We start from the raw sequence: 11,855 nt of genomic DNA on the forward strand, positions 1-11,855 counted from the left end.
TCAGCATCTTTATCATATCTACTGTGACCTCATCTGAGCCTGCTGCATTCCCTGACTTCATTTTCCTTACTGCTGTCCTTACTACTATGGTGGGCACCTCCTCCTCTCTGATCATAGGCTGTGCCTGGATAGTACAGCTTCTTTGGGGTTTTCTTCATTTAGAAGCTGCTGGAAGTACTCCTTCTACCTGCCTCTGATGTCCTGTGGACTGGTAAGTAGGTTGTTACTGGTATATCTTAAGAAGGGTGTCTGACCAGGGTCTATATTAGATAAACAAATGTTTAAATGTTCGAATCTCTAAAGGTCAACCTTTAAAGATCGAACAGTTAAATGTTCAAAAATATAATAAAAAAAATAAATAAAAAAATAAAATGAAAGGGTTTTAGCAGGGGGACAAGCCTCCCTGCACCCACACACCCCCGCTACTTAAATATACCAACTCCAAGATCACGCTACAGTGTAGGGAATGGGAAATTTCCCATTTCCGCACTGTAGTGCACTGAAGTGCGATCTCAGAGTTGGTATATTTAAGTAGCAGGGGGTGTGGGGGTGCAGGGGGGCTTGCACCCCTGCTAAAACCCTTTCATTTTACTTTAATTATTTATTTTTTTATTACATTTTCGAACACTTAACTGTTCGATCATTAAAGGTCGACCTTTAGAGATTTGAACATTTAAGCATTCCTTGATCTAATATAGACCCTGGTCAGACACCCTTCTTAAGATATACCAGTAACAACCTGCTTACCAGTCCACAGGACATTAGAGGCAGGTGGAAGGAGTACTTCCAGCAGCTTTTGAATGAAGAAAACTCCAAAGAAGCTGTACTACCTTTAGAGATTCAAACATTTAAGCATTTGTCAATGTAATATAGACCCTCTGATCATCTTCTTTATCTTTCTGTCTTTACCTTGCAACCTGATATCATTTCTTTCTGACATTTACTGAGTCACATACCAGAAGCTTGTGGAGTGCCTCTGATGTCCTGCTCTTTGCTATTGCAACTCTTTTCTTAGCTTCTTTTTTTAGCCAGCCAGTGTTCCTTTCTAGCCTGGGCTGTCTTTACTATTTTCCACTTTTCCCTGCATTCCTTCTTTCTTTTGATGACTTCCTGGACTTCTGCATTCCACCATTAGATTTCCTTATGTACCTTATTTCCATACCTAGCTAGGCCACATATCTCTTCTCTAGTCCTCACACATGCTGTTTGGATGTGCTGCCATTCTTCTTAAACTCCACGTATTTCCTCCTCTTCTTGGAGTGCTAGAGCCCTGAGTAATTCCTTGAACTCTTGTGCTTTCTCTTCAGTTAACATACAGGTCTTCAGCCTGGTCTCTGTTGACCATAGAGCCTTCTCTCACCACTGTATGTAGCTGATTTTGGCAACAAGTGGCTTATGCTGTGGGCTGACTGTTTCACTTGGGATGACTTTGCAATCACTTATTCTACCCCAATGCCCTTTCCTTACGAGGAGGGAGTCTACCTGAGTTGCATAGTGACCACTCGTATATGTGATCTTGTGACTGTCTGCCTTTCAGAACCATGAGTTGGGTACTATTAAGCCTTTATTTACTGATAAAGTAAAAATTTGTGTTGTTGAGAGTGATTACTAAATCAAGCCTGATGTCATTTGAGATGAGACATTTAGGTGTAAGAAAACAATGATTGTTGGCTCCATGTCATTAGATTCTATGCATATTTAGTATCACGTAAGACATTTTCCATACTACTCTTTAACTACACAGCTGTTACATTAGAGAGAAGATTATGCAATCTCAATTATGCAAGAATGCACTTCATTGTAATGCAAGCATATACCCAAACCACTTTATGTCTTAAGCTAAGATATTTACAAAATGAATCAACTGAGGTGATTAGACATGTTAGCCCATGTCACCACATTTACATAAGGGGGTGTCCAGGGATGTTTGCCTTTTGCTCTTTTTATTAGTAGGCAAATGAACTTCTGATGTGTCAGCTCTTTATTTTTCTTTGTGATGTTTGCATGTCGACATACATTTCTTTTCATGCTCATTGCACTTTATTATGTTCTTAGACAACAATCCCTGGTCGTGTCATCACAAATCTCATATCAGTTTGCACTGCATTTTTCATGTTCTTGTGAAGATTCATTCCGTTATACATAAAAGAGTTCCTGATATTTAGAAACTACTCTGTCTCAGCCTGATTCTTAAAAGCAATTTAGAAAAATGCATGCAAAAAATATCTTATTAGAGACCGATGTACATTAGTCACTTAGAATTATTGACTTGTTAACCAATATCTAATACAGGAATGCCATCTCCAATAAATATGAATATTTCCTCACCAATACTACTGGTCCTGAATGAGTGAAAGGTGGTGACCTCTGGAGTAAAAGTAGTGCTTTCCAGAGACTGGAATCAGGTTTCTGTAGCTATGCAGATATATATGTCATACAGCTAAAGAAGTTTCCAAGTCAGACATTTTGACACTGAGGCTTCTTGTGCTGAGCAGAATTGTTCAGTCAAGAATGTATAGTAAGTAATTTTCACATTATCTAGAAAATGACATTATGGGATTCAAAAAGGTTTTGCCGGTATATGAAATCCTTTGAAGAACAGATCCAAACTATTATACTGCATATTTTATGTTTGATATAGGACCATGCATGCCAGAAAATATAGCTGTATTTGTGAATTGCCCATATGACATCATTTCTGTGAGCTGGGACAAAAGTGACGGCGCTGCATATTATACTGTCACGGTGGAGAATGGTGATGGCTATGTCTACTGCAACACAACAGATACAGGATGTGACATCAGCATTCTGAACTGCGGACAGATGTATAGGCTAGCAGTGACAGCACAAGATGGTGGATGTCGCAGCAGTGAAGGCTTTTCCAGTTCATTTTCAACAGGTATGTCTTTGTTACCTTTGGCTTTATTTTTTGAATGAACATCTAGTGACACAAGTCAAGGTATGTTAAAAGTGTGATTGACAGCTTGGTCACAAAGAGTGGAAATGGTCAGTGAAAATTTGAAATGCAAAAAACAAAGCTAAGATGCCAGTGGGAATCCATATACAGTAGGCCTAGACTAACCCTAAAGTTCATTACCTTTTACAGTGGCTGAGCTGCATCTGATATCATCTGCTGGAAAGCTAGGGAGCACCAGATTCTGCTTCCCTTTCCCTCCCATTGTAGTTTTTTGGCATACTTAGATTCATAAGTTTCAGTACTTTACAGAGTTTTTATACTCTGCATTGTCTGCAAAACATTACAGTTACTACCTCTGATTATGAGTTTTATCGCTACTTAGGGTGGGAGGTTGGCATAATGGTAAAGGTGCATACCTTAAAGACACAAGGTCTGATTCTCATATGGGGTGATTGGCTGGGCTTAAAATGGCCCACAAAGGCAGTTAGCCTAGTACTAACCTATAAACCTATGAACTTCTGACAGTATTTCTTTATTAAATTATATCCATTATCTACCAAAACTACCTAGTGTATGATATAAGAAATTACTGATGTTCCATATTTAAGTACTTCATTTTCAGTGTTGTAACCACACTGTATTATCTCTGTTAGGTGTTAACTATAACCAAAGTAGTGAACTCTAGACATTATAGCATTATAACTATTTTAATATTTTTATTATTCAATAACACAAGCTTCACTTCAGCCAGTTTTTATATTGCTAAATCATCATAACACTCGTATCTCAGAAATGGAGACTGTATCAACAGTTACTAACTTCCATCCATGCTTTTATGCACAACACTAGCAGTGCAAAAAGAAATTAGAAAGCTTCAAAGAAAATTCCAAACCCTTTTTAAACTTTTTACTAGAAAAAAGATATTCCACTCTTCTGGGCCCATCTTTCTGGGAAACTCTCCAACAGCAGCTGTACTCTTCTAAAGTTAGTCATCTGATTCATAAATGACAGCTACTGTGGAGAATACCCTACCTCCTAAACAGAGAACATGACACAGACCTATTAACACAATAAAGGTATTTCATACTGTAACTGAAACGTGCGTGCAGGACTGCAAAACTGATCAACACTTTCCATAATTTAATATAAGGGTATAAAACCACAAAAATACAGAATTATCTAATGTCCAAGATAACATAGCTTAGCCACACCTATTCTAAAAATTGTTATGAACAGTTACAATTCTTTTTTAAGAAGTTTTTCTAGCCTACATGTAAGTAAAGTTATTTTTAAAAAATAGTTTTCTGATCTTACCTCTGTCTAGAAGTCAGTATTACAGCTGTATTCAGCCCAGCTTATAGAAAATAAAATGGCTGATACCTAACCTTGCTCTTCCTTTCCACCAAGTGGATATTGTTTTGGCAGATGGACCCAACACTTTGACAAGGAATACCTAGCCAGCCTAATGAATGATCAGTTAATGCAGTCCCAAATACAGTTAGAATAACAGCAAGCCCTAATATTAACTGCATTGGAGATGGGAGGCAATATTATTTAGAAGAGAAACAGCAATAGAAAGAGAGAGAGAGAGAGAGAGAATTACAATGTAGTGCATGACTTACAAGCCATGGCACAAACTTTAATTCTGAAGGTTAGTTTTTTAACACTTTTATTAGAAGTTTTGAATATATAAAGTACAAACATTAAAAAAATATAAGTGCAAAGAACAACATCAACAAGGTACACTAGGAAATTTACAGTAAATAAAGTAATAACCAAAAAACCACAGAGTATATTAGTGCAAATATACTAATAACCAGATGAAAGCACTGAAAATATGCAGTGCTTTCATCTGGTTATTAGTAAATAAACTAACACAACTACTATTAACAATTCTACTACATCTAAGCACTGCCCCATACCCTACAAATCATATATGTACAACTGTAACAATGTAACATAAAAAGACCCCATAACTTCTGCTGTAGTTAGTGCAAATTTGATATGCTTACTGGATACAGAGTTGCTTGCAAACAGAAACAATAACAGAACTGGAATTTTAAAGCTTCTGTAGTATTCAACTGTTAATTGGTCAAGAAAGAAAAACAAGTGATAAAATCTGATCTATTCATATTTTAATAACAAAGTGGGTTGTGGGTTTGTAATAAGTTTATTATTAGGGCAAATATTAATCAAGATAACAACTTTGAATGGGCTAAGTTAGGCTTGTCATTAGCTGTGCCAATATTTAGGTAACACTTTCATAGCTTTGTTTATATGCCATATGATGAATTTAATAAAGCAGATAGACTTTAGATTTAGCCAGTTTTGAAATATATAAATTTTAAATTAAGAAAAGATGTGAGTAATATGTACTTGTTTTCCTTGTGATCTTTAGAAAAGCATGCTCTCAGATGTATCCTGTGGCAGTGTCTCTTGGTAAATAAAAAAAAAAAAACATAAAGGAAAATATCACAATGTCAAAAAATGATGTGTCTGGGTTGTTTTTGGATATCAGTTTCAAAAACTAAATGTGTTTAAAAAACATTTGGCATATTTCAAAGCTCCACAGTACTAACTAAAATGAATGTGAAAACGGGCATCTCCCTGTTTACACTGGTTTCTTTATATCTTGACAAATGAACAATATTACACTTGGTTAACTACAAGACAATATTGTAATCTGTTATATTCTTAAGGCATATCTTCCAGAAACAATTTGTATGAAATCTGCAGTCTGGTAACTGATTTGCTCCAGAGAATGAGCATTCCCTTGCTTTCTTTAAATACATTTCTGTGAAGTTTTGGAATTTAAATGTTGCTTTACCCCCCTGGACTATTACTGTAATTTAACTTGTATAACTATTCTAAAATCTTTACGTAAACAAGTGGATCACAGCTCTAGGTAGAATATAAAGTAGCAAAATATTTTCTGTACTGCTCTTAGTATGGTTTAGATGCATCAAGAATATATCTTCAGGAGTTTTGGATGATTCTGGTAATTTTTAATACAGAATTATAACTGCAATCATGAAGAACTTGATATGTGTTTAAGAGATGGATGTGAAAAAATTCACTTCAAGAAGAAAGCTCCAGAGGGGAATGTTTGCATTCATGATGGGAACACTTAATAAGTTATTTATCATCGGAAATATTCAAAATTAGTTCTTAGCAGAACATGGAGCTTCAGGTCTCTGATGTAGTAGTAGTTGGAGAAAAAGGTATAGGAGCATAAACTGTTTTACATCTTTGAAAGCCATAAAACACTTACCACTGCCACACTGACAGCAGCCATAAGCTAAGTGTACCTCTGACAGACTGACAACATTGAAAGTTTTCAAAAAAGGGTTTTAAGCTTTCAGTGTTGTTTTAGCTTCTTGACACTTGTTCTGTTATGTCTGCTCTTTACGCTCTAAGCTGAGACTAACACTAAGTTCCATACTTTAACATCAGGGAGATGCATATATTAATTAATCACTCACAGCAGTCAAGCACCCCCTCCAAAACAATAGATATAATTTGCCTAGGGGCCTTGAGGAGATTTCAGAAACAATAAAAATCAATAAAAATATAGATAATACACATTTTGTGACTTTGTCGACACAGGTTAAATATGGAAGCAAATACGTTTCATATTTACAGTGCACATTTGTTCCTGGTGTTGCCTTACACAAGCTTGATGTGCTCTGTGTGATGTTTAATATTTTTGATAGAAGGTCGGCTAGAACTTGAATATTCAGCATTCTCATATACAAATATGGAAACCGCTGAACATTCCTCATAGTCAAGGAACCTTATGCTCAAGTGAAACAAAACCAAAATAATTTCTATATTCACACAGGGATATTATAATTATCTTGGGAAGAACAGAGTATTTAGAGGGTTCTGTGATCATAGAAAGATATACAATGGATCAAGCATTTTGAAATATATATATATATATATATATATATATATATATATATATATGTATATACAATGGATCAAGCATTTTGAAATACATGTTTCCCTTGTTAAATAGCATAATTTATGTTCACAATTGTCTGCACACAACTATACAAGATCACAAGGCTATGCAGACATGTATTTGACTGTACTTAGCTTAAAATAAAACGAGCTAATATTATTTATGAGTATGTTGAGCTGACATCATGTAGCACAAGGTTTCATTCTCATTCAATGGGGTGAGTTAATTGTGAGTTTTAATTTGTTTTGACAGCTGTAGCTAGTAAAATCAAGGGAAATTAGTTTTGAGCTTCTCAGTGGTTTAGCTAAATGGAGCAGATAGCATTAGGCTCATGGAGGAAAAACAGGCAAATTTCCATGAGCAATACTGGGGCGCTTGTGCAAGTTCCATTAGCACAATGAGAAGAGAAGACAAACTGCAGTACATAGACAAATCTAAACACATAACTATCTGAGCAAAGAGGTACTGACTTGGACCTTTCCAACTTTACAAAAATGGAAGAGAAATGGGAGAAATATATTAAGTTGTTAGAGTAGAGGATGAAGGTGATTCAATTAATACTCACCTGTCACTCAGTTGCCTTGACACCTGACAAAGCTGTAGAGGAATGGCTGGACCACTAAGTCAGAAGTGGAATATGATCATCATTAACTTGAGTTATTGGAATACAAACACTCTCAGATGGAGGAAGGAGCCTACCATAAGAACCTTCACTTTGTGGGGCCTCCTGAGTAGGTTCCCAAGGACCCCCTGGAATTTTATAAGCTACAGTTGGGCTTGAGGGTGATGGAAATTGAGCTGGAAAGGGACACGCAGTATACTTGTGCTGGGTCCACCCTCAGCACATAGAAAACATAGGCAGTTGATATGTGGTTTTTACATCATATCCAGAAAAGGAAAAGGTTTTGTCTGCTCTACGGGGTCCTAGGAAAAGTGTTTCATGGTGATTCTATTTTATTTTTTCCTGAGGCAAGGAGGAGGAGGAGGAGGAGGAGGCAGGCCAAGTTTTTTCTTGCTATGCATTTTTACAGGAAATATAAGTTGCACTTCCATCTGGTCTACTCTACATCATTCAATATGCAGATTATCCTACAGTGATAAGTGCCACTACTACCCTATAAAAACTACAAACACTAACACAATGCTCGTCTTTAGAGTAGAAACCTGGCTAACATACCTCCACCTAATCCTAAACCCCAAGAAAACTAGATTCATGCTATTCTACCCCACTAAAGCTACCAAATCCCTCCCCACATTCAAAATTGTATCGATAAACAACACCATCATCTCACCCTCACCTCACACCAAATTACTGGGAGTAGAAATAGACAGCAACATGAGATTTGATATACACATATCCCAAACCATAAAATAGTACACAAAACACGTGATACACTATATAGGAACAGGCAGTATTTTACAAAAAGCACAAAAGCTACTATTGCTCAATCCCATCTGATTTCAACCCTATGCATCACCCACATTAACTAAATTAAGAAAAAACAACTTAGCAAAACTAGATGCCTGTTATAATAAAATCACCAGGTATGCAACAAACTCACCCCTTAGGTCTCCTGTTCTGCACTCAAAACATCTCAGCTGGTTAGAGCTCCCCAACTCTTACTTTTTAACCAGCTTACCATGGCCCAGAAAAGCGTCTATCAACACGCAAAAATACAATCCCTGCAAGACCTACTACAGCCATATTCCAGTGCTAGAACTCTACACTCTAGTAACAAATGTCTTATTAAAATTACCTCAGGAAACAATATGGCTGGTGAATCCCTATACTCAAATTAGATCGCCAAAATTTGGGTATACTTCCTTCTAATATAGGGTATAATAATATAATATTCTAATATAACATCTATCACAGCCTTAACTCAATTTAAAAAATGCTGAAAACTCACTTATCCAACAAGTGGCTATGCTCATGTACTGCTTCCGATTAATCTGCCTCTCTCAGCTAATGCAATTACTTCTTTTAACCTGTCACTTCCTAAAGCTTCTGATAAATAGGTGGTGCAATGTGCTCAGCGAAACCTCTGTACGTGTATTTCTAACTAATTCTCTATAGTGACTATTTAATGTTTGTATGGAATCTGTATGTATGGTCACATATTTGTAACTCAATGCAACTTTTAATGTTCTCAAAGTGTACTATCTTGTATGTGCTTTGTACTCATAGTCTTTAAAGGTTTCATTCTCATTAGGGGTTGCAATCTTTCTTGAAGCAGTAGTAAAATAATCACGTGATCAAGGATTGCGCCAGTACTCCACGTGATGAGAAGAGAGGAGCAGATATCTGTGATGGCACATCGACTATGGTAATGGAAATCAGATCTATCCAGGATCCTTTTCCTTTATTTCAAAGGAACAGCTGTTAAGAGAAAAATTCCCTCAGTGGAAGTCAAAATAACTGTGTGACATTTTTTCTAAAGACACACACACACGCACATATATATATATATATATATATATATATATATATATATATATATATATATATATATATATATATATATATATATATATATATATATATGTCTGTATACATATATATAGGTAGATAGATATGTATATATACTCAAAATAATTTAAACAAGTAAATGTCAGCATCATTAGCATTGACACAGAAAATTGGGAAACAAATTGACGTCATTGAGTTGTTGTTGTTGTTGTCTTTCGGCTTTTCTCGGTTAGGGGTCGCCACAGTGGAACTCCGGTCCGCTAATGATTGGCAGTAGCTTTTCATGAATGCCGAGGTGCCAGCTCAACGTTCAACCTTCAGTGAAGGCACGCCCATTTACATATGTCTTTCGAACGCCTACCCAACCGCGGGGAGGACATGCAGACTCCACACAGAAGGCACTCCCTGCACTCCAGCCGAGAATCGAATGGGAGAACCTCTTGCTGTGAGGCAACAACTCTACCGCTGCACCACCGCGGCTGACATGGTACATAATCGAGAAATTCTATTAACCTGTCCTTTCACAATATTCATGAAGGTATGTCGCGGGTGCATGCTATCAAAAGATAGCAGGCTATTCCTCCAACAGTCCTTTCTAAATAGCATAATCTCAGGGAGTGGTTGGGCCACTGAGAATATCTCTATTTGGGCTGAATGTGCCTTGAGACCTGTGGTTGAACTATATCGCAGGATTTTAAAAGACACAGCACATTTCTTGACCACTTTGTCTAACAATGTACATGATCTTGACAATGTCAATTACATGTTTGTTACCTTGGATGTAAGGAATTTATTCACAGTTATTAATAATGAATATGGGCTCAAGGCTGTGGGGCAAGTTTTGGCTCAAAAATTGAAATCAGATAAGTTACCATTGAAAGGATTTGTAAATTGCTGGGTTTGGTACTTGATTACAACATCTTTATGTGTCAAGGTGTCGGTTATAGGCAAGCACAGGGTGTCGCCATGGGGACACCCTGTGCTAATTCCTATGCTAACTTGGTTTTGGCATATTCGGAGGATGAAGTGTTATTTTCCCAGACACATCCTTGGAGTAACATGTTAGGACATTATGTCCATTTTGTCGATGATGTGTTTTTTGTTTGGAAGGGCACAGAAGATGATCTGTGCTCTTTCGTGCATTTTTTTAGAGAGTACCACTGATTTCTTTAGATTTACCACAAGCTCTTCATCATTCGAGATAGATTTTTTGGATTTACGTTTACAGAAGAATGAAATGGGAGAGATTGAAACTATGCTATTTAGAAAGGACTGTTGGAGGAATAGCCTGCTATCTTTTGATAGCATGCACCCACGACATACCTTTACGAATATTGTGAAAGGACAGGTTAACAGAATTTCTCGATTATCTACCAACACTGAGAAATTTGAGTTGGAGGCAGATGTTTTAGCAAACAATTTTGTGGATAGAGGTTATAAAAGACAGCAGGTTGATTTGAATATAGAAGACATAAAAACTAAGCGGAATGGGGTAGCGAAACCATGGTACCATAGGGACAGGCAAGAAAGGACACCTAAGCGAGATACATGGAGATTCAATCAGGGACAGTTTTTGTTAACTTACAGTAGTGATTTAGGAGGAATATGTGATATCATTAGACGTAACTGGAGGGTGTTACACACAGATCAGAAAATAGCAGATATTGTAGGTGAAAGACCTCATTTTACATTTAGAAGGAATAAAAATTTAAAAGACATGCTCTGTCATGAGCCCAGAATGGTTTCAAATAACATTATGAAAACTGGGCGACAGGGAACTTTTCCATGCCATAATTGTAGGGCTTGTGTTCATATTAGTTCTTCTAACTCTTTTATAAATCCCAGGACACAACAGGAGTATTCATTGAAGGGATTTGCCAACTGTAGAACTAGAAATGTAGTTTATTTGGCTGTATGCCAATTCTGCACTTCATATTATGTTGGTAAGACAAATTGTATGTTAAAAGAAAGAATTTTTGGACACATGTTTGATATCAGACACCATGATGTACGCAATGCTTTGGCACAACATATAGAAGAACATGAAAATCATTTTTTTTAGGTTTATGGTTTTGCAGAATGTACACAATAATGTGGGGGGGATTTATCAAATTAAACTGAATGTCTAGAAACAAAATGGATAATCAGACTAGGTGCGGATAGAAGCCCTGGTTTAAATACAGCTATACCTTTAAAGCCCATTTTAAGAAAAAGGAGGGTAAAATATTAGTTTTTGATTGGTTGTCATGATGTTTAAATAAGTGGTTTTAACTTTTTTTACTTTGTCTGATGAAGGGCATATTTGCCTGAAAGCGCTTACTGTGTACGCATTTTATTAAACTTTGTTTAAGTAAGTTTTGCCTCTTTTGCTTTTGTTGTGGAGTCACTTGCCAGTTTTTTTGGATATGACATCAGAGCAGGCAATGACTGCATGTCATTGAGCATGCTCCAAGGCATGACATCAGAGCAGGCAATGACTGCATAGTGTGCTTTGCAGGGGA

General features: G+C 36.6%; 1 protein-coding gene across 1 annotated transcript in view; it reads left to right on the forward strand.

Moving 5' to 3' along the window:
- The window catches only part of LOC122814297, a 780,122-nt gene that overhangs the window by 167,795 nt on the left and 600,472 nt on the right, over positions 1-11,855 (forward strand). Inside the window, exon 22 of the mRNA XM_044086885.1 lies at positions 2,642-2,899. Within this exon, the coding sequence (XP_043942820.1) occupies positions 2,642-2,899 (258 nt within the window). The remainder of the gene's footprint in view (positions 1-2,641; positions 2,900-11,855) is intronic.

This window comes from Protopterus annectens, chromosome 10.part0 (genome assembly GCF_019279795.1).
Source record: "Protopterus annectens isolate FY-2018-M chromosome 10.part0, PAN1.0, whole genome shotgun sequence".
Lineage (NCBI taxonomy): Eukaryota > Metazoa > Chordata > Ceratodontiformes > Protopteridae > Protopterus > Protopterus annectens.